This window comes from Ovis canadensis, chromosome 4, assembly GCF_042477335.2.
Source record: "Ovis canadensis isolate MfBH-ARS-UI-01 breed Bighorn chromosome 4, ARS-UI_OviCan_v2, whole genome shotgun sequence".
NCBI classification, from domain to species: Eukaryota; Metazoa; Chordata; class Mammalia; order Artiodactyla; family Bovidae; genus Ovis; species Ovis canadensis.
In genome coordinates, this window is record NC_091248.1 from 44,860,238 (window position 1) to 44,884,012 (window position 23,775).

Genomic DNA, 23,775 nt, shown 5'->3' on the forward strand with positions numbered 1-23,775 from the left:
AAATGGTAGATTGGACCACCATTTTTGTGGGATAACCTGTCTCATTCCTAGAAAGACTGCCTGTGAGAAATCTGGGTGGAAATGTTCCTTGGCAGACAACAAGATTATGATACTCATGAGAGGTATTTGAGCATAAATGTGCAGTTTTGGGAGACATCAGCTTATAGATAGTAGTAAAAATTATGAAAGTGGGTGAGTAACCAGAGGAGCAAGTTAGAATGAGAAGTTGGAATTATGTGGGAATTGTTAGAGAAGTCGGAGGAACGCCAGTGGTGAGTAGAATCAGAGAAGCACGAGGAGAGCATTTCAAGAAGAGGGTGGGATTAGCAGCTGCAGGTGCTCCAGTGGTGAAATAAGAACAAAGGGAAGAGTATTTGGGGTCTACCGTCAGAGAAATTGTTCGTTCCATCATCATTTTAGCAGAGCGATGGGTCAGACACCTAATTTCAGTAGTTTAAGAAGAGAATGGGCAGTGAGGAATAAAGGAGTGTAGGTAAATCTGTTAAGAATGTGATGTCAGCTTAGGTTTAAGTGCTGCTAGGGAGAGCTAACAGAGGACAAGCTTCTGAAGGTGTAGGGACCTAGCTCCAACAGCCAAGTTTTAAGGATGGCGTGGTCAGTGGTGTAACATGCAGCAGTGCAGTCTTACTTATATGCATTGAGACAGTGCACTTTGGATTTGGCCATTAGGAAGAAATTAGTGAGTCAGGAGCCAAGTCCCTGTGGTAGAGTCCTTTGAATGGCAGACTGGTCAGTGGGGAATAAATGAGAGTTTTATTGAGCATGGAAGTGGTATGATCAGAATGGCCTTAAAATGTTTTCTTCTTTTAAAATGTTCTTCGTTAAGCTTATGTTATTGAGTGGCTTATGTTAAATTGACCAGTATTTTGTTCATCTGATGCAAATAGCTGACTTACTGGAAAAGTCCCTGATGCTGGGAAAGATTGAGGGCAGTAGAAGGGGACGACAGAGGATGAGATGGCTGGAATGGCATCACGGCTGGAATGGGCAGGAACCTGGGCAAACTCGGGGAGATGGTCAGAGACAGAGAGGCCTGGCATGCTGCAGTCCATGGGGTCGCAAAGAGTCAGACACAACTCAGGAACTGAACAACAGTTTAGTGGCTGCTGTGTGTTGGGCTCTGTCCTACATCTGAGGATACATAACATATGTTATGTGAACATATTTTATGTGAACATAACAGGCAGGATTTCTGTTCCCGTCACCTGTAACATCCAGGAGTGAGGTGAAGACAGAAAAAATAATAAAAGACATGATAATTTAAATAAGACAAAACTTGATGATGAAACAGAAACAGACTGAGGGGAAGCTATTTTAGATGTTGTGGTCAGGAATGGCATTTTCTAAAGAGGAGAGATTTGAACTATGATCAGACTGTTACTAAGGAGTCAGTTGTGCAAAGATCTGGGTGCAGAGGCATCTTGGCCCAGACTGGAGAGTGTGTGCAAAGGCCCTAAGAAGGGAATGAGCTCAATTTGTTTGAGCACCAGAGAAAAATCTGTGGTTTTAGTGATAGAATCTAATAATCATGCATGGTTTTGCATTTAGTTAATAACTACTTAATAAAAAGACTCATCAATAAAAAGACTCATCAATAAAGAGTTGTTTGCTTAATTTAAAGTATTTAGGAATGAGAAATGTCCATAAAACTAAATCCTTTGTTCAGTTACTTTTTACTCTTGTGATTTCATGGAGTGAATGAGGTATGTTGCTGACTGTGAAAATGGTAATAATAATACTTTCTATTTATGTAACATCTTTCATCCAAGGATCTTGCGTCACATAGATCCTCACAACAATTCTGTGAGGTAGGTAAGTTGCGAGGATTATTAGTCTTCATTTTGTAGATGGAGAAATTAAGCCCCAAGAGGATTTAATGACTTACGTATGGTCCCATCAACCAGACATAGAGGCAGCCTGAGCTGCTAAGGTTATAATATTAAATTTTAGGGGGATTGACATAGTATAAATCATTAACACTTTTGCTTTTGTACTTTACACAGATTATCTGTTAAAATAAATATCATAGTTTTTAAGTGTCCATATGGAAATCTTTTTAATCCTTTTTTTAGGAATATAAAACATTGTAATACTCTTTTCCCCCCTCTCATTTTTAGGTCAGCAGCAAGGACAAGATGGAGTGAAAGTCCAACAAGCTACCATAGCTCCTGTAACTGTAGCAGTTGGAGGAATTGCTAATGCAACGATAGGTGCTGTTAGTCCTGACCAACTCACACAAGTGCATTTGCAGCAAGGCCAGCAGGCTTCTGATCAAGAAGTGCAGCCTGGCAAGAGACTTCGAAGAGTTGCCTGTTCCTGTCCTAATTGTAGGGAAGGAGAAGGAAGGTAAATGCTCTGTTGCCACCACCCAACTCCGTGGAAACTCGTATAATAATAACTAAGATGTAATGAACAGTTACATGTAATGAAGGCACGTAGGATGTTAGTTAAAACCAAGCCATTGGCTGAGTGCTTTGACTGTTGGAACATCACTAGCTTTCTAACCCAAGAGTTGAGATATAATATTGTTATGAAAGGAATTGAATAGAACCATTCTAGGAATGGGATTTCAGTGGTTCTTTACCATGTGTCTTATACTTTGTCTTAATGGTTTTCTTTTTTCATTTATTTTGTAAAATTTTATAACAACTATATTGCTGTAAAACTTACATACCATATGATTCACTCATTTAAGCTATACATTTCAATGGTTTTTAATGTATTCACAGAGTTGTACATCCATCACCACAATTTTAGAACAATTTTATTCCCCTGACAACAAATTCTGTATTTTTTAGCCATCACTCCCTCATCCCTCCCAGCTTGAGGCAACAACTGAACTAATTTCTGTCTACAGTTTGGCCTATTCTAGACATTCATGTAAAGGGAAGCACATAATCTGTGGTTTTTGTGACTGATTTCATCCACTTTGTATGTTTTCAAAGTTTATCTGTGCTATTGCATATGTCAGTATTTCATTCTTTTTACTGAACAGAATATTCCATTTTATAGATAAAACAGGATTTTGCTTACCCATTCATCAGTTGGTGGACTGGAATTTCTCCATCTGTTGGCTGTTATGCTACTATAAATATTCTTATCTGTGTTATGTATGGGCTTCCTCAGTGGCTCAGCAGCTGTAAAGAGTCTGCCTGCAGTACAGGAGACACAGGTGTGATCCTTGGGTCAGGAAGATCCCCTGGATTTATGGAATGGCATCCCACTCCAGTGTTCTTGCCTGGAAAATCCCCTGGCCAGAGAATCCTGGCTGGCTACAGTCCATGGGGCCACAACGAATCAGACACAACTTAGCAACTAAGCAGGCACGCACGCAAATACTTACACAAGTTTTTGTTTTTGATTTGCATTTCCATGATGACAAATAGTGTAGAGTATGCTTCTGTGTGTGTACTATTGGGCATTTGTGTGTCGTCTTCAGAGAATTCTCTATTAAGATCTCATGTTCATTTTAATTATTTGTTTTTATTATTGAATTATAGTATGAGTAGTTCTTTATATATTCTTTTTTTTTTTTTTTTTTTTTTCTTGTTTTTTAATTTTAATATTATGTCATGGATGTTATTCAATAGCATTTCTTCAAAAAAGACTTAGATGATTACATGATATTTTCTGAAGACTTAGGTCATAATTGACCTAGTCAGTTATTCATTAGTGATTGTTTCCAGTTCTGACACTATAGAGATACAACACTGAATATGTTTATAAGTGAAATCTTTGTCTAAGGCTCTGATTATTGGTTTAAATTAGAAACACCGAGTTCTTGAGACGAAATGTATGAACACTTTAAGAGATTTCATTTAAATTTCCTAAATTGCTTTTCAGAAAAACTATATAATTTTTTACACAAAAATCAAAGATATTTTCTACCATACCACCTCCCGTATTAGCACTGAGCATTGTGATTATTTTTACTTTTCCAAGTTTGATGCGCAAAATTGAATTCTAGTGTTATTTATTGATTTGTCTAATTTGTATTTCGTTTCAGTACTGGGAAAATAGACTAATTTTACATGTTCATTTCTTATTGATATCTCTGGTGAATTGAATCTTCATTCCCTATGTTTTTGAGGGAGAGAAATCATTTTTAATTGAAGTATAGTTGATTTTTTTTTTTTTTTTTTGCTTTATAGGTCATCACCTTTATTTTTTTATTTTTTTTTTTAATTTAATTTTTAGTTTTTTATTTTTTAAATTTTAAAATCTTTAATTCTTACATGCATTCCCAAACATGAACCCCCCTCCCACCTCCCTCCCCAGAACATCTTTCTGGGTCATCCCCATGCACCAGCCCCAAGCATGCTGCATCCTGCGTCAGACATAGACTGGCGATTGCGATCCAAAAATCTGCAAGCAATAAATGCTGGAGAGGGTGTGGAGAAAAGGGAACCCTCCTACACTGTTGGTGGGAATGCAAACTAGTACAGCCACTGTGGAGAACAGTGTGGAGATTCCTTAAAAAATTGCAAATAGAACTACCTTATGACCCAGCAATACCACTTCTGGGCATACACACCGAGGAAACCAGAATTGAAAGAGACACATGTACCCCAATGTTCATCGCAGCACTGTTTATAATAGCCAGGACATGGAAACAACCTAGATGTCCATCAGCAGATGAATGGATAAGAAAGCTGTGGTACATATACACAATGGAGTATTACTCAGCCGTTAAAAAGAATTCATTTGAATCAGTTCTGATGAGATGGATGAAACTGGAGCCGATTATACAGAGTGAAGTAAGCCAGAAAGAAAAACACCAATACAGTATACTAACACATATATATGGAATTTAGGAAGATGGCAATGATGACCCTGTATGCAAGACAGGGAAAGAGACACAGATGTGTATAATGGACTTTTGGACTCAGAGGGAGAGGGAGAGGGTGGGATGATTTGGGAGAATGACATTCTAACATGTATATATTCTTGATACAGGTTCCTTATCAGTGATATGATTTGAAATAAATTTTTTTTTCAGTCTGTGAGTTGTCTTTTCACTTTCTTTTTTTAGTATCCTTTGAAGCAGAAAAGTGTTTAATTGTGAAGTCCAGTCTTATTTTTGGATACTTCTGCTTTTGGTGTCATATCTAAGAATCCATTGCCATATCTGATGTCTCAAATCTGATGTTTTCCTATAAGAGTTTTATAGTTTTTGTTGTTACATTTAGGTCTTTTGTCCATTTGGGGGTTAATTTTTGTAAATGATGTGAAGTAAGGGTTCATCTAACACCATTTGTTAAAAAACTATTCCTTCCTCATTCATTGAATAGTTTTGGCACCCTTGTCAAAAATCAGTTGATCACAGACATATAGATTTATTTCTAGACTCAGTTCTATTTCAGTGATCTATATGTCTGTCTCTATACCAATACCACACTGTGTTGATGACTTTGGCTTTGTGGTAACTTTTAACATTTGGGCGTATGAGTCTTCCAGCTCACCCAGTATGAAAGCATGTTTGATGGTGTCGGATGCTTTTCTTCATCTGTTGAGATGATCATGTAGTTTTGTTTTTTTATTATATCAGTATATTATATTACATTAACTGATTGTCAGATGTTAAAGTACTTTTGCATTTACAGGATAAATACAACTTGGTCATGCTATGTAATTCTGTTTATATGTTCCTGGATTTGTTTTTTCACTATTTTGTTGGGCATTTTTACATCCATGTCCATGAGTGATATGTTTGTGGTTTTCTTATAATTTCTTTGGTTTTGGCAAGGGTATTATTGGCTTCTTGGAATGAGTTGGAAAGTTTTCTTGTCCAGAACATTTTTTGAAAGAGTTTGTGGTGGTGTTCAGTCACTAAGTCATGTCTGACTCTGCAACCCTGTGAACTGCAGCATGCCAGACTCCTCTGTCCTTCACTATCTCCTGGAGTTTGCTCAAATTCATGTCCATTGAACTAGTGATAGTATCTCAACAGAGATCGTCCTCTGCTGCCGCCTTCTCCTTTTGCCTTCAGTCTTTCCCAGCATCAGGGTCTTTTCAAAAGTCAGCTCTTTGCATCAGATGGCCAAAGTTTTGGAGCTTCAGCTTCAGCATCAGTACTTCCATTGAATATTCAGAGTTGATTTCCTTGGGGATTGACATGAAGTCAACCCCAGATATTTATTGGAAGGATGTTCATTGGGAAGAATATTCATTGGGAAGTCTTCTCTCCAGTTTGATTTTTTTTGAAAGAGTGTGAAGAACTGGTATTAATTTTTAAAAGTGTTTGTGAACCTGTGAAGCTCACTGATCCTGGGCTTTTCTTGTGAATACTTTTTTGACTGCTAATTCATCCTGTTTACTTGTTTTGAATTGTATCTTGTTCTTGAGTCAGCTTGGTACTTTGTATATTTCTAAGAATTTGTTCATCTGCTAGTTTTTAAGTAATTGGCATACAGTTGTTCTTGGTATTCCCATATAATCGTTTTTATTTCTGTGAGGTTGGTAGTGATGTTCCCTTTTTCATTTCTGATTCTAGTAATTTGAGTCTTCTCTCTCTCTCTCCTTTTTCTTTGTTAATCCCTCTAACAGCTGTAAGTTTAGTTGACCTTTTCAAAGAATTAGCTTTTGGTTCCATTCATTTTTTTCTTTGCTTACTGTTTTTGTATTCTCTAATTCATTAGTTTCTGCTCTTTTCTTTATTATTTTCTTTCTTCTGCTTACTTTATTTCAGATTTAATTTGCTGTTTTCATTGTCTTAAGATGAAAAGTTAGGTTATTTATGATCTTTTCTCCTTCCAGTTTTGCTGAGATATAATTGACATACAGCACTGTATAAATGTAAAGTGTACAGCATAATAATATGGCTTAATATGTCATGAAAAGGTTATCATAATAAGTTGAGTGAACATCATCTTATATAGCTGTAAAATTAAATAGGAAAAAAATTTCCTTGCAATGAGGATTCTTAGGATTTACTGTCAACAATTTTCATATATAACATGTAGCAGTGTTAATTATATTTATCATGTATTACATCCTAGTACTTAGTTATCTTAGAACTGGAAGTTTATACCTTCTGACTGCTTTGATCCATTTCCCCATCCTCTGGTAACCACAAATTTGATCTCTTTTTTTCTGTGAGTTTGTTTGCTTTTGAGGTATAATTGACCTACAACACTATATGTTAGTTCCTGTTTTACAATATAGTGAATCAAGGTCTGTATAGTCAAAGCTATGGTTTTTCCTGTAGTCATGTTTGGATATGAGAGTTGGACCATAAAGAAGTCTGAGTGCGGAAGAATTGATGTTTTCTAACTGTGGTTGTGCCTTGGACTGCAAGGAGATTAGACCATTCAATCCTAAAGTTAATCAACCCTGAATATTCATTGAAAGGATTGATGCTGGTGCACCAATACTTCGGCCACCTGATGTGGAGAGCTGACTCCCTGGAAAAGACCCTGGTGCTGGGAAAAATTGAGGGTAGGAAGAGAAGAGGGCGACAGAGGAGGAGATGGTTGGATGACATCACTAATTCAGTGGACATGAGTTTGAGTAAATTCCTGGTAATGGTGAAGGACAGGGAAGCCTGGTGTGCACAGTCCATAGGGTTGCAGAGAGCCAGATGAGGCTAAGTGACTGAACAGTTTCTGTACATTTCACAATAATCACAATTCTATGATATATCACTGTACAAAATTATTGCATAGCTATTGACCATATTCCTCACATTGAATATTCCATCCCCTTGACCCATTTACTTTTTTAACTGGAAGCTTGTGCCTCTCAGTCTCCCTTGCCTCATTTTCCCCTCTCCCACTCTGGCAGCCACCCCTTTGTTCTCTTTATCTATAACTATGTTTCTATTTTGTTATGTTTGTTAATTTGTTTACTTTTTTTGATTCCTCATATAAGTAAAAGCATTCAGTATTTGTCTTTTTCTGACTTGTTTCATTTAGCGTGGTACCACCGAGGTCCATCTGGATTGTCACAAATGGCAAGATTCCTTTCCTTTTGATGACTGAGTAATATTATATTTGTGTGTGTATACACATATTCATATATATATATAGATTTGATCCACTCATCTATTGATGGGCATTGTGGTGGCTTCTGTATCTTGGCTGTTGTGAATAATGATACAGTTAACATAGGGTGTTTGTGTCTTTTCTAATTAGTGTTTCATTCTCTTTGGTTAAATACCTAGGAGTGGCATTCCAGGGCTTAGGGTCATTCTATTTTTAAGTTTTTGAGGAGTATCCATACTGTTTTCCATCGCAGCTATACAAATTTACATTCCCAACAACAGTGCATGAAGGCTCCCTTTTCTCCACATTTGTTATTTGTTATTGTCTTTTGGATGATAGCCATTCTGACATGCTTGAGGTAAGATCTTTTTAAATATAGGTATTTACAGCTTTAAGTTTTCCTCTGAGCATCAGTTTATGTGTATGGCCCAAGTTTTGGTATGTTGTGTTTTTGTTTTCCTTCATCTCAGTGTCTTTTGATTTTTTCCTTGACCTACTGATTCTTTAGGAGTATGTTGTTTAATTTCCAGGTATTTATGAATTTCCCAGTTTACTCCTATAAGTGATTTCTTGTTTCAGTTCATTGTGATCAGAAAGTTTTGTTATTTCTGTTTTGTTTAATTTATTGAAATTTGTTTCACATCGTAGGATATGATCTATCATGAAGAGTATTCCATGTGCACTTGAGAAGAGTGCTTCTGTTGGATGAAGTGTTCTGTGGATGTCTGTTAGATCTAATTCATTTATAGTGTTATTCAGGTCTTTTACTTCCTTACTGATTTTCTTCCTAGTTGTTTTGTGGAAATAATTGAAGTTAATTGAAACTTGGAATTATTAGCATTGGATTATCTGTTTCTCCTTTCATTTTCTGTCCATTTTTACTTCTCTTTTGGCCCTCTCTTGTTTCTGTTGTTTAAGTGAATGTATGTTTATAATTATTATACCTTCCTAATGGATTGACTCATTTATCCTTAAGAAATTTCTCTATTTCTAATAGCGTCTTTTGTTTTAAAGCTAATTTTGTCTAATATTAGTATAGTCACTCCAGCTTTCTTGTGGTGGTTGTTTGCATGAGACCTTTTCCACCTTTTTACTTTCAATTTCTTTGTATTTTTGTATCTTTAAGTGTAAAGTGTGTCAGCTAGAGACATTGCATAATGGCTCTTGTATTGTTTTAAATGTAATCTGACAGAACCTACCTTTTGATGAATATATATATAATCCATTCACATTTTATATTATTATTGACATAATAAATTTATGCCTGCCATTTTATATTTTGTTTTCTGTCTCATGTCCTTTATCCCTCCTTTACTGCTTTCTTTTGAATTAAATTAATAATATATCATCTTAATTTGTAATATAGCATTTTAATTTCATTAACGATTTTTCTCATTGTACTTACATATTTTGTTAATGGTTGCTGTAGGCTTTACCATGTATAGCCTAATTTATCATAGTCAGTTAAGATTGATAGTAACCTAATTCCAGTGAGTTATAGAAATTTTCCCCCTATGTAGATCTCTGCTTCTCTTTGTGGTATTTTTATTATACATAGATATTGCAAGTGTTACATACCCCACAATACATTGTTATAATTATTGCTTTCTATAAATTTATCTCTTAAAGAAGTGGAGAAAAATGAGCATGTATATATTGCTTTTGCTGTGTTAACTTTATCATTTCTGGTTCTCCATTTATTCCCCTGAATTTGAGGTCATTTCCTTATAGTTCAATGTGGCTTTGCTCCCACCCACCTCCTCTGTGCTGTGCTTGGCAACTATGTTGCATATGTATGTTGCATACGTTGTGTTTCTCTATAGGCTTGACAATACATTTTATACACGCTGTTTTATAAAATTGCTTTTTAAATCAAGTGAGAAGAAATACATACTTAAACTGTCCTTTATAATTACATAATTTCCTTTGCTAGAGCACTTTTGTTTCTTTATATATATTTGAATTACTTCCTGGTTTCACTTGCTTTCAGCTTAAGGAATTTCTTTTAATATTTCTTGCAAAGCAAGTCTGTTGGCAACAAATTCTCTTAGTTTTTGGTGTATCTGGGAATATCTTTATTTCACCTTCATTTTTGAAAGATAACTTTGCTGGATATAGAATTCTCATTTGAGGCTTTCTGGTTTTAGGTGTGTGTTTGTTTTTTGTACTTTGACTGTTTTCTCACTGCCTTCTGACTTCCATTGTTTCTGCCAAGAAGCCAGCATTTAATCTTTCTTGCTGTTCAAGATTTTGCCCTTGTCTTCAGGTTTCAATGCTTTTACTGTACAATATTTGTAGATCTCTACCTTCATCCTACCTGCAATTTGTTGAGCTTCCTAAAAGTATAGATTAATGTTTTTCATAAGTTTTCAGCGGTTATTTCTTTGAATATTTTTTCTGCTTCATCACCTGTTCCCCTTTTTCCTCTTCTCTCCTCCTGGTATTCTCATTGATATGTTGGTGTCCCTCATTTCTCTGACATTGTTTTTTCATTGTTCTGTCTCTTGTCTGCTTTTCGAATTGATGACATAATTCCTGTGAACTGCCTTCAGTTTCACTATTTCTTCCTTCTTTTGAGTCCCTCTTGTGAATTTTTCATTTCAATTTTACCTTTTATCTCAAGAATTTCTCCTTGGTTCTTTAAAAAATAATTTCTAGCTCTTTATTGATATTCTCTGTTTGATGTGAAATTGTCATTATACCTTGCTTTTCTGCTTTAATCGTAATATCCTTTACTTCTTTGAACATATTCATAATGGCTACTTTGAAGTCTTATTAAATTTGGTGTCTCTCACAGGCACTTTTCTTGCCTGCTTTTTGGCTCACGTACAGGTCATGTTTTCCTTCTTTGTGACTTTTGGAGTCTCATAATTTTTGTTGGAAACTTAGTGTTAAAATAATATATTGTAGCAACTTTTAGTATTGCCCTCTGTCCTCCTCCTGCCCCTGGCTTGTTACTGTTGTTTGATTGTTTCTTTAGTGACTAGCTGAATTATTCTTGTGAAACCCGCCCCCCAAATATGAATCTTCTTGTTCCTTAGTTACCCTGGAATGACAGCGGTTTGGGTATGGGTCTTTTGGGGTGTCTCCTTCTCTGACCACACACAGCTGTTCAGCTCTACTGATTTTTGTTTTTAATAATGCCCTGAAGCATATATTGCTACACACACTGATCAGTCATAGTTTAAAAGGGCAAACATTAGGTCTCTATCTGAAATTTATTTTGACCCTGTAGGGCTCCTACCAGCTACCTCTATCCCTCAGTTGTTTCTGGCAGCATAACAGTCTGCAGTTTAGCTTACTTCACCAACATATCTATTAGTTTCCTCCCTGTCTATTCTGTTTTTAAGAGCATCTTTAGACCTTTCCACACTTAGTTGCAAATGAAATCAGTTTTTTAGGAAGAGATTTGGATCCTGATGTTTTATGGTATGCTTTCCTTCTGGCCAAAATCTGTGTCATGGTGGATGAACTGCGATAGTGGGACAATGGCACATTTCTCCCTATGCATTCCATGCCCCAGGAGATGAGCACTTGGGAACAAGGAGATCAGTAGTAGCCTTAGATTTTATATCTTGCCAGGCTTGGAACCTCTGATTTATGAACTACATATGAGCTGGTTCTAGTGTAATCTGAACTTCAGTATTTAGGTCCAGCCTGTGTCTCAGGAATTGAAATTGGGTGGAAGAAGGTTGTTCCTCATCTGTCAGCCACACTCACCTGAAACTTAGCCTCAGCAGCAGGTAGATAGAGAAATACTGATGACCTGCCCGTGTTGAGGTGATAACCCACCAACTGGAAGGTGGGAGCAGAGGGAACAGTGTTGTTGATTGCACCAGTCTGTAGTGTTTCTGTATCCAGGGAGGTGGAAGGAGGAAGGAGAGACAGCGTGAGTACTGGTTCAAATACAACAGACTCTCACTCTTTGTACCAAATTCTATTTGGTTTTCGTGAATCAATGTTTCTTTATTTGTTGTATACTCAAATAGGGCCATTTTCCAGACATTGTAAATAGTATTTGCTTTGTTTGTTATCATTTTCACTAGTTTCACTGGGGAATAGGTCCATAGAGGTCTTCACGCTGTTTTTGTTGGAAGTGAAACTCTGAACCTATACTTTTAAATGAGGATTACCATATTTTGCTGTTTTAGAGAAGAATGTTCACATGTCTTGAAAAGCTTAAAGATTTTTTACCAGGGGAGGAAGCTGCTAGGAAATGAACAGGAATTCTGTGGCAGAACATAGAATTTTCTAAAATTAACGTGTTTTCATTGCACTTTTGAGTTTATTCCACAGCCCTGTTTTCATTAATTGAAATTTTTCTGATTTTTAACAGTAGTTGTGACATGATTTCAAAAACCCATTTAGAAAGCATCATTTAATTACCTTAATTCCCTTTTATTTTTCCTTAATTTATAAGCATGACATTTGGAAGTGTAATTAATGTTTGTTTTTTTTTTTTGATAGAGGCAGTAATGAACCAGGAAAAAAGAAACAGCATATCTGTCATATTGAAGGATGTGGAAAAGTTTATGGCAAAACATCTCACCTACGAGCACATCTTCGCTGGCATACTGGAGAAAGACCTTTTATATGCAACTGGATGTTTTGTGGCAAAAGATTTACAAGGAGTGATGAGCTTCAGAGACATAGAAGAACTCATACAGGTTCGTTGGTTTATTTTAAGTCTTGTTACTTCTTTTCTCAATGCTTAGATGGAACTTTTAGTGATAGTGAGCTATGAAATTGAAAATAAAAAAATTAGAGATTATTCACTTAAGTGATTAAATGAAAGATTTTTAAGATCAAAACTTTTTACCTTATTTCTGAGATATATTTTTTTTTATTTTTTGTAAGGTTTATCAGCATAATTTAAAGGACTTGGAATTTATTCCATTTATTCCATTTGGAATTTTATTCCATTTATTCCTTTTCTTCTTAGTGTGTTGAACTGTCATATATTACTTTTTGTCAGTTTAAATTAAAAGAGTTGAATTACCATCTTATTGGTGATCTTAATTAGTTTTTTTATAATCCAGATAATTGAGTGAAGTATCAAGAACCATGACAAATACCTACCTAAACTCTTTTCCAAAACTGACAGCTATTAACATGTTATTTTTTAACAAAACAAGTCATATAAAGTTAACATCATCTTTGTCCTTCTACCTCCCAAAGACAATAGCTGCCATGAATTTACTCTTACGTATTTTGTTCATGGAGATATATATATATATATATGAAATACTGTTTTGTGTGTTCTGTAAAACTTCATGTAAATGATATATTACTGTATCATAATTTCACTTACGTTTTGTAATCTGTCCATGTTCATATCAAACACACATACATGCGTGTGTCTGAATACATGTCTGCTTCTTTGAACTGCTGTGTGGCATTGTATCACAACTTCACTACACTGTGTAATCCAGTCCCCACACTCTTTAGATGACTTCCAGTTTGTTTTTTGCTGTCACAGACTTTACTGCTTTGAAAATACAGTGAACATGTACAAGAAGTAGAATTACTGGATCTTAGAGAATGTGTATGTTTGATTTTGCTAGATGAACACTGGCGCCTCCAAAGTGGCTGTCACCATCTCTGTTACTCTAGGGATTGATCAGGAGTTTCCACTGTGCTGTGTGTTCACCAGTACTCAGTAGCTTCAGGCTTTGAAACTTTTTGTTAGTCTAAAATGGTTTCCGAGTTTTTAAATTAGCATTCTTCCTGCTTATAGTGAGATGAAGCATCTTTTCATATGTTTATTGGTCGTTTATCTTTTGTTTTCTGCTCTTTTTTATTGTTTTCCTTTTTCTTACTGATTTATATTTTGCAAAAGGTTTTCACATACTGCTAGTGATTATCTTGGTGCCATCTTTTGTCATATGGAAGTTTTACATTTTTATTTAGTCAAATATAACAATATGTAAATATATCCCTTTTACTTTATGAGATTTTCTTATATCCCAAGATCATAAAGTTTTTAAAAACATGTTTTTCTTGCTGGCTTTAAGGTTTTCTTTCCATAAGTTTGATCTTTTATTAGCCCAGAGTGTTTTTGATGATTTCCTAAAAAGGAAATATAATTCTATTTTTATTCCATGTGGAAAGCCATTTTTTGAATAGTTTAGTTCGTTCTTCATTGATTTGTAATGGAATTTCTCTCATATATTGATGTTCCATTTAAGAATGGCTCAATTTCTGGATTCTCTGTTTTATCTATTTGTCTCTTCCTATAGCGATACTGTACTGTTTTAATAGAAGCTTGTATTAAGTCGTGATATCATGTTGGGCAGTTTTCCCTTTTGGGGGGCATGTAACAGTGATATGCTGTATTTAGAACATGTATAGTTTATATTTTGGGGACTCTATTTAATTATTTATAAAAGCAGTGATTTCGGTCGGTTTTTTTCGGTTAGACGTTAACAGTTAACTTGAATCAAGGTACATAAAGGATGAAAGGGGAACTGGAACTGACATTTATTGATCGGCTACTGAATATCAGGTGTTTCAAAAAAATCATCTCATTTGATTCTAACAAAAGCATTGTAAGCCGGAAGTTGGCTCTATTTTATATATATATTTTTTCTTTTTTTTTTCTTTTACTTTACAATACTGTATTAGTTTTGCCATACATCAACATGAATCCACCATGGGTGTACACGTGTTCCCAATTCTGAACCTCCCTCCCACCTCCCTCCCCATACCATTAGAATATAATCTCAGAGAAGAAATAATGATTGTTAGATCTCTTTGAAGTGATAAATAAAAATTACTTAGTTTGATATGCACACAAGTTAGTAATACAGATGAATCTTAGTGTAATGGCTCAATCACTGAGTTGGCATTGTATTAAAAATAAGACTTTTAATTAAAGTTTTAAAAGCTTTCTGTAGTATATTGCACTGGGGTTTGTAATACCACCTCACCTTTCATATTGACAAATGTATTGTGATTAAAAATTAAACCCATAGCAATATTGATATCTGTATAGAAAAATACTCTGCCAGAGTTACTGGATGCAGTATTTCCACTTTGGCTTAGCAATGAGACAGATTAAGGAAGCTGAGAAAATTTGGAACCTCTCACGTTGTGATTTCATCATTTTTGAGAAACAGTGATTTTCTCAAGTTCCTTTCTATTGTATATCCATACTCATACAGATTACATAAGATTAATTTATTGAAGAATTTATTTAAACATTTACTTCAAAAGATTTAATGATTTGGAGGCATAATTTATTTCTTTTTTTTTTCCTACTTCTTTGGAGGCATAATTTCTTTTTTTAAATGGTCCCCATCATTATCATCTTCTAATAACTTGAATAATTCAGAATTTAATGTACTTAAAGTTTATTTTCAGTATTTCAAACATCTTGAATATATCATTCATGAAATTTTTTATTTAAACATGTTATTTTGAAAAATGTTTGACTTAGCATCAGATACTTATTATTTTTAAGGACATAATATCAGTAGTTTTCCCTCTGTTTATTAAAGTTGTTGAAAATAATATGAAACAATCTTTTGAAATAAATTAGTATTGATTAAGTATTTAATGTGTTAAGCTAAAAGCCTTGGTTTTTCATGGCAAGAACAGTGTTTAATACCCAACCAGTGCACTAAGTAGAAACTCAGTCATCACCTTACTGTAAATGAAGTAAGGTGGTGAAGATTTTTTTTCTTTTTGCTTTCTGTAAAATAAATTTAAAAATTTTCCAAATGATTCATACATATGGTATTTTAAAAATCAGCTCGTTGGGGGAGAATGGATACGTGTGTATGTATGGCTGAGTCCCTTTGCTGTTCACCTGAAACTATCAGAACATTGTTATTTGGCTATGTCAACACAAAAAAAAACCTTGAAAAAAAAAGAAATCATGTGGAAGAGCTTCAGCTGTTAATCCAAGTCTCTCCTCCCCACGCTGTTCTGCTCCCTGGAGTAAATCATGTGTTTTAACTGTTTCTGCATTCTTTTTTATTAGTCCTGTGATGGCTCAGTGTATCTATAAAATATGCTTATACTGTTATTTATTGATATCAATATTAAACACTACTGACTTTGTGCAGTGAGAGTTAAGAATTTACCTCACAGATGGCCAGTAGGCACATAAAAAACTGCTCAATGTTGCTGATCATCAGGGAAATGCAAATCAAAACCACCTCACTGTGACAGTGGCTATCATTAAAAGAACACAAGTGAAAACATGTTGGTGAGGATGTGGAGAAAAGGGAACCCTTTTGTATACTCTTGGTGGCAGTGTAAATTGGTACAGCCACTCTGGAAAATAGTATGGAGGTTTCAAAAAACTAGAAATAGAATTGCCATGTGATTCAGCACTTCCACTCCTGGGTATATGTTCTGGGAAAAAGAATTGAAAAGATACATGCACCCCAGTGTTCATATCAGCATGATTTACACTTACCTAGAAATGAAAGCAGCCTAACTGTCCATCAATACGTGATGTGAAATAAAGATCAATACTGTATGATATCACTTATAAGTGGAATGTAAAATATACAACAAACTAGTGAATATTTTTTTAAAAAAGAAACGGACTCACAGGTATAGAGAACAAACTAGTGGTTAAGAATAGGGAAAGGGAAGGGGGTAGATACAGTTTAGGGGTGGGAGATTAAGAGGCACAAACTATTAGGTATAAAATAACTTACAGGAATATACTGTACAACACAAGAAGTATCACCAATATTTTGTAATAACTATAAATGAAGTATAACGTTAACAATAGTGAATCACTATATTATGCTCCTATATAACTTATATAATACTGTACATCAATATACTTCTGTCTTAAAAAAGGGACACCAAGTTACAAACTGTCAGAACTCAACACTCCTCCCAAAATAATTTACCTCACCTCACACCAGCAACGACTCTGAATCTTTTCTTTGATTGCGTGTAGGCCACATGTTGTATCACGGCACACCACTCTGTAACAGCGTGTCGCCATGTCTGTCCTTCAGCTTCCATCTCTTCCGCCTTTTAACTTCTCTCACCTAGACTTTTACTCTCTCGTCTTTCTCTTGATGTTAAAATGCTTACATTTTCTTTAATAACCACTGCCTGTTTTATATCGGAGAAGGCAATGGCACCCCAATCCAGTACTCTTGCCTGGAAAATCCCATGGATGGAGGATCTTGGAAGGCTGCAGTCCATGGAGTCACTGAGGGTCGACATGACTGAGCGACTTCACTTTCACTTTTCACTTTCACGCATTGGAGAAGGAAATGGCAACCCACTCCAGCATTCTTGCCTGGAGAATCCCAGGGACGAGGGAGCCTGGTGGGCTGCTGTCTATGGGGTCGCACAGGGTCGGACACGACTGAAGTGACTTAGCAGCAGCCTGTTTTATATAACTTAGTTCTAACACTGAAAATTAATAAATAATTGTGGTTATGTAATAGACTATGATTATGTGGGTTGCATGTTGTTTCCTGTATATTTTTTTTTCACCCGAAGATTCACATTGCCTTCTTCCCCCTTGCATTGGTTAACTTTATCACCTCCTCTTGTTATTTTAACTTTTCAAGAGAAGTATCAACTCCATCCAGTTTCTCCTTATTCCTGGAGGTCTCCAGCTTTCTGATCAAACACTGACTGATTGCTCTCTAGGACTGCTGCACAGCTATAATCCTGAAACCTTTCATCCCTGCTCTGTTGGTTTGGATCCAGTTCTCAAGATCTTACATCCTCAGTTTTCTCAGTTTATTCCCTTTGTTTCTGGAAAACATTCTGAAATGCTTCCTACAAAAAGGCATAGGGAAGTAAATGTGTTTGAAAATGCCTTTACTTTTGCTTTTCAACTTAACTGATAGTTTGGCTAACACAGAATTCTAGGCTGAAAACTATTTTCTTGAAGCATTAATGGCACTGCTCTATTGTCTTCTTGCAACTGTTTTACTAATGATAAGTTACTGTTACTCTTATTCTTTGGTAGGTGACCTAATTTTTCCCCACTAGCTTTTAAGAGCTTATTTTAACTTTTTATTTTGAAGTAATTCTATATTTACAGAGGAGTTGCAAAAATAGTAGAGAGAGTTCACAAATACCCTTCATCTCAGTTCAGTTGCTCAGTCATGACCGACTTTTGTGACCCCCATGAGTCACAGCATGCCAGGCCTCCCTGTCCATCACCACCTCCTGGAGTTCACTCAAAATCATGTCCATCGAGTTGGTGATGCCATCCAACCATCTCATCCTCTGTCGTCCCCCTTTCCTCCTGTCCTCAATCCCTCCCAGCATCAGGGTCTTTTCAGTGAGTCAACTCTTCGCATGAGGTGGCCAGAGTATTGGAGTTTCAGCTTCAGCATCATCTAGCTTCCGTTATTGCTAATGCCTACCATAATACAGTGTTAAGAAATTAACATTGGTACAGGTCTATCAATGAAACTACAGGCTTCCCACAAATATACTTTTTCTCTTGCAGGATTCAGTCCAGAGTACCACATTACATTTATTTGTCATAGACCTTTACTCCTGAAGTCTGTGAAATTTCATTTTTTTTCCCCTGATCTTTTTCTTACCTTGACACTTTAAAGTAAGATGAGGTATCTTATAGAATATCCCTCATTTTGTGTTTGCCTGATATTTTCTCATGATTAGACTGAAGTTATGAATTGTCTGTGTTTAATTGCATCATATCAGGGAGTACATGATGTCAGTATATCTTATTATTGGTGATGTTAATATTAATGAGTTAGTTAAGATAGTACTTGCTAGGTATATCCACTGTAAAGTTTTTCTTTTTTCCTTTCCGTGTTTTATTTATTGGAAGCAAGTGACTAAGTCCATTCAGTGTTCAAGGGGAAAATTTATTAAGCTCCATAGCCTAGAGGGAAGTGCATCAAAGAATTTGTGGACTTAACCATAGTAGTTAGTAAATATGTTGGAGGCTATTCTTTGAGTCTACACAAATGTCCTGTTTTTTCTTTAAAAAAAATACTATTTTCACTTTTAGCATTCCTCATTGTATCTTGCCTGAAGATACAATGTAATGTTCTGTGTGATGTTACTGTGATGTGCTAAAGACTATTTACTATTCCCCTCACTGTTGGTATAATTTTTAGTTGTGCCTCTTGTGTAATGAAGATTTATACGTTTTTCCCCAATGATTTGTTTATTCCATCATTTATTTTCACCTCTATGGTATGGGTGGAAGTTTGTGACATTGTACAGGAGACAGGGAGCAAGACCATCCCCAAGAAAAAGAAATGCAAACAAGCAAAATGGCTGGCTAGGGAGGCCTTCCAAAATATGTGAAAAGAAGAGAAGCAAAAAGCAAAGGAGAAAAGGAAAGATATATCCATTTGAATGCAGAGTTCCAAAGAATAGCAAGGAGAGATAAGAAAGCCATCCTCAGTAATCAGTGCAAATGTTTGGGAACACATGTAAGAATTAAAGATTTTAAAATTTAAAAAATAAAAAAACTAAAAAAAAAAAATAAATAAAAATAAAAACTAAAAAAAAAAAAAAGGAAAAAAGAAATAGAGGAAAACAATAGAATGGCAAAGACTAGAGATCTCTTCAAGAAAATTAGAGATACCAAGGGAACATTTCATGCAAAGATGGGCTCAGTAAAGGACAGAAATGGTATGGACCTAACAGAAGCAGAGGATATTAAGAAGAGGTGGGAAGGATAAACAGAAGAACTGTACAAAAAAGATCTTCACAACCCAGATAATCACGATGGTGTGATCACTCACCTAAAGCCAGAGATCCTGGAATGTGAAGTCTAATGGGCCTCAGGAACCACCACTGTGAACAAAGCAAGTGGAGGTGATGAAATTCCAGGTGGCTATTTCAAATCCTTAAAGGTGATGCTGTGAAAGTGCTTCACTCAATATGCCAGCAAATTTGGAAAACTCAGCAGTGGCCACAGGACTGGAAAAGGTCAGTTTTCATTCCAATCCCAAAGAAAGGCAATGCCAAAGAATGCTGTAACTACCGCACAATTGCATTCATCTCACATGCTAGTAAAGTAATGCTCAAAATTCTCCATCCAGGCTTCAACAGTACATGAACCATGAACTTCCAGATGTTCAAGCTGGTTTTAGAAAAGGCAGAGGAACCAGAGATCAAATGGCCAACATCTGCTGTATCATCAAAAAAGCAAGAGCGTTCCAGAAAGACATCTATTTCTGCTGTATTGACTATCCCAAAGCCTTTAACTGTGTGGGTCACCACAAACTGTGGAAGATTCTCAAAGAGATGGAACTACCAGGCCACCTGACCTGCCTCTTGAGAAACCTATATGGAGGTCAGGAAGCAACAGTTAGAACTGGACATTGAACAGACTGGTTCCAAATAGGAAAAGGAGTACATCAAGGCTGTATTTTGTCACTCTGCTTATTTAACTTACATGCAGACTACATCATGAGAAACATTGGGCTGGATGAAGCACAAGCTGGAATCAAGATTGCCGGGAGAAATACCAATAAGCTCAGATATGCAGATGACACGACCCTTATGGCAGAAAGTGAAGAACTAAAGAGCCTCTTGATGAAAGTGAAAGTCGAGAGTGAAAAAACTTGGCTTAAAGCTCAACATTCAGAAAACGGAGATCATGACATTTGGTCCCATCACTTCATGGCAAATAGATGGAGAAACAGTGGAAACAGTGGCAAACTTTATTTTGGGGGGCTCCAAAATCACTGCAGATGGTGACTGCAGCCATGAAATTAAAAGACGCTTACTCCTTGGAAGGAAAGTTATGACCAAACTAGACAGCATATTCAAAAGCAGAGACATTACTTTGCCAACAAAGGTCTGTCTAATCGAAGCTTTGGTTTTTCCAGTAGTCATGTATGGGTGTGAGAGTTGGACTATAAAGAAAGCTGAGCGTCAAAGAACTGATACTTTTGAACTGTGGTGTTGGAGAAGACTCTTGAGAACTCCTTGGACTGCAAGGAGATCCAACCAGTCCATCCTGAAGGAAATCAGTCCTGTGTGTTCATTGGAAGGACTGATGTTGAAGCTGAAACTCCAGTCCTTTGGCCACCTGATGTAGAGAGCTGACTCATTTGAAAAGACCCTGATGCTGGGAAAGATTGAGGGCAGGAGGAGAAGGGGATGACAGAGAATGAGATGTTTGGATGGCATCACCGACTCAGTGGACATGGATTTGGGTAGACTCCGGGAGTTGGTGATGGACAGGGAAGCCTGGCGTGCTACGGTTCATGGGGTTGCAAAGAGTCGGACACGACTGAGCGACTGAACTAAACTGATGAAAGAGGAGAGTGAAAAAATTGGCTTAAAGCTCCACTTTCAGAAAACTTAAGATCATGGCATCCGGTCCCATAACTTCATGGCAAATAGATGGAGAAACAATGAGATACCTTATTTTCTTGGGCTCCAAAATTGCTCTTGATAGTGACTGCAGCCATGAAATTAAAAGACGCATACTCCTTGAAAGAAAAGTTATGACCAACCTAGACAGCATATTAAAATGTGATGTTACTTTGCCAAGTAAGGTCTGTCTCATCAAGACTATGTTTTTTTCCAGTAGTCGTGTATGGATGTTAGACTATAAGGAAAGCTGAGCGCCAGAGATGATGCTTTTGAACTATGGTGTTGGTGAAGACTCTTGAGAGTCCCTTGGACTGCAAGGTGATCCAACCAGTCCATCCTAAAGGAAATCAGTCCTGAATATTCATTGGAAGGACTGATGTTGAAATTGAAATCCCACACTTGGCCACCTGATGTGCAGAACTGACTCATTTGAAAAGACCCTGATGCTGAGGAAGATTGAAGGCTGGAAGAGAAGGGAACAACAGAGGATGAGCATCACCAACTCAATGGACGTGAGTTTGAGTAAACTCCAGGAGTTGGTGATGGACAGGGAGGCCTGGCATGCGCCAGTCCATGGCGACCCAGAGTCAGACACAAGTGGGCAACTGAATTGAACTGATGATATTTGTTCATGAATATTTGGTTTTTGAGTTATCATCCAATTTCATTGTTACAAGCACATCTCAGAGATAGTCCCAGTTTGGTTCCAGACGACCTCAGTGAAGAGTGAAGACCTCAGTGAAGAGTGAATATCTCAGTAAAGCCAGTCACACTAATTTTTTGGTCTCGCAGTGCATGTGAAAGTTATGTTTACATAATACTGTAGTCTATTTAAGCATACAGAAGTGTTACATCTTGGAGAAGGAAATGGCAATGCACTTCAGTATTCTTGCCTGGGAAATTATGAACAGAGAAGCGTGGTGGGCTATAGTCCCTGTAGTTGCAAAAGGAGTCAGACACAGCTTAGTGCCTGACAACAGCAGCATTCTAAAAAACAATGTACATACCTTAATTTTAAAATGCTTTATTACTGAAAAAGAATAAGTCAAGTGTCATCTGAGCCTTCAGTGACTTGTGACATCAAAGATCAGTGATCACATATCAGCCTAACAAATATAAAGTAATGCAAAAATGTGAAATATTGCAGTTACCAAAATGTTACTCAAAGATATGAAGTGAGCAGATGCTGTTGGAAAAATGGTGCTGATAGACTTGCTGGATACAGGTTACCACTAACATTCAATTTTTAAAAAACAGTTATTTGCAAAGCACAGTAAAGCAAAGCTTTATAAAACCAGCTATTTCTGTGTTCATTATCTTCCTCACTTTGTTCTATTTTTGGCCATTGAAAGTTGTTTCAGATTGGCTCCTCCATCCTTTTGATATGCCCTCATCCTAAGCTTTCTTATAATCTTTAGTATTCTGTTAATTTCATGGGAAGTAGATGGGGAAACAGTGGAAACAGTGTCAGACTTTATTTTGGGGGGCTCAAAATCACTGCAGATGGTGACTGCAACCATGAAATTAAAAGACACTTACTCCTTGGAAGAAAAGTTATGACCAACCTAGACATTCAAAAGCAGAGACATTACTTTTCTGACTAAGGTCCGTCTAGTCAAGGCTATGGTTTTTCCTGTGGTCATGTATGGATGTGAGAGTTGGACTGTGAAGAAGGCTGAGCGCCGAAGAATTGATGCTTTTGAACTGTGGTGTTGGAGAAGACTCTTGAGAGTCCCTTGGACTGCAAGGAGATCCAACCAGTCCATTCTGAAGGAGATCAGCCCTGGGATTTCTTGGGAAGGAATGATGCTAAAGCTGAAACTCCAGTACTTTGGCCACCTCATGCAAAGAGTTGATTCATTGGAAAAGACTCTGATGCTGGGAGGGATTGGGAGCAGGAGGAGAAGGGGACGACAGAGGATGAGATGGCTGGATGGCATCACGGACTCGATGGACATGAGTCTGAGTGAACTCCGGGAGTTGGTGATGGACAGGGAGGCCTGGCGTGCTACGATTCATGGGGTTGCAAAGAGTCAGACACGACTGAGTGACTGAACTGAACTGAATTTCATAAAATGTATGTAAGCGTAGGTTTTCATTTATGATACAATTCTGGATGGAATTTTCAACTCTGGGTCCTCCCTCACCACCCTACATCCACTCATTCACCCTTTTTTATGTTTTGCTCATTTTGGACTCCTTCTAGATGTATGTTGGACTCCCTATATTGATTTTTTTTTGCACCTTTTCTTTTACTTGTCTTTTTACCTTTTCTTATATTTTCAATGAAATTCCGTAACTTTAGCTTCAGGTATTTTTGTTGAAGTGTTTTTTAATTTCTAAGAGTGATTTTTGTTTCTTTTTTGTTGCATCTTGTTCTTATTGTATGAATACAGGAGCTTACTGGAAGTCTCATGTTTCCTCCAGGGTCATATTTTTTTGTCTGTATTTCGCTTTTTCCGAG

General features: G+C 36.5%; 1 protein-coding gene across 2 annotated transcripts in view; it reads left to right on the top strand.

The window, feature by feature from the left end:
• SP4 (Sp4 transcription factor) overlaps nt 1-23,775 on the top strand; it is an 80,590-nt gene that overhangs the window by 41,769 nt on the left and 15,046 nt on the right. For both annotated transcript variants that reach the window (XM_069586648.1, XM_069586650.1), the window contains exons 4-5: nt 2,139-2,367; nt 12,471-12,670. In XM_069586648.1, the coding sequence (XP_069442749.1) occupies nt 2,139-2,367; nt 12,471-12,670 (429 nt within the window). The remainder of the gene's footprint in view (nt 1-2,138; nt 2,368-12,470; nt 12,671-23,775) is intronic.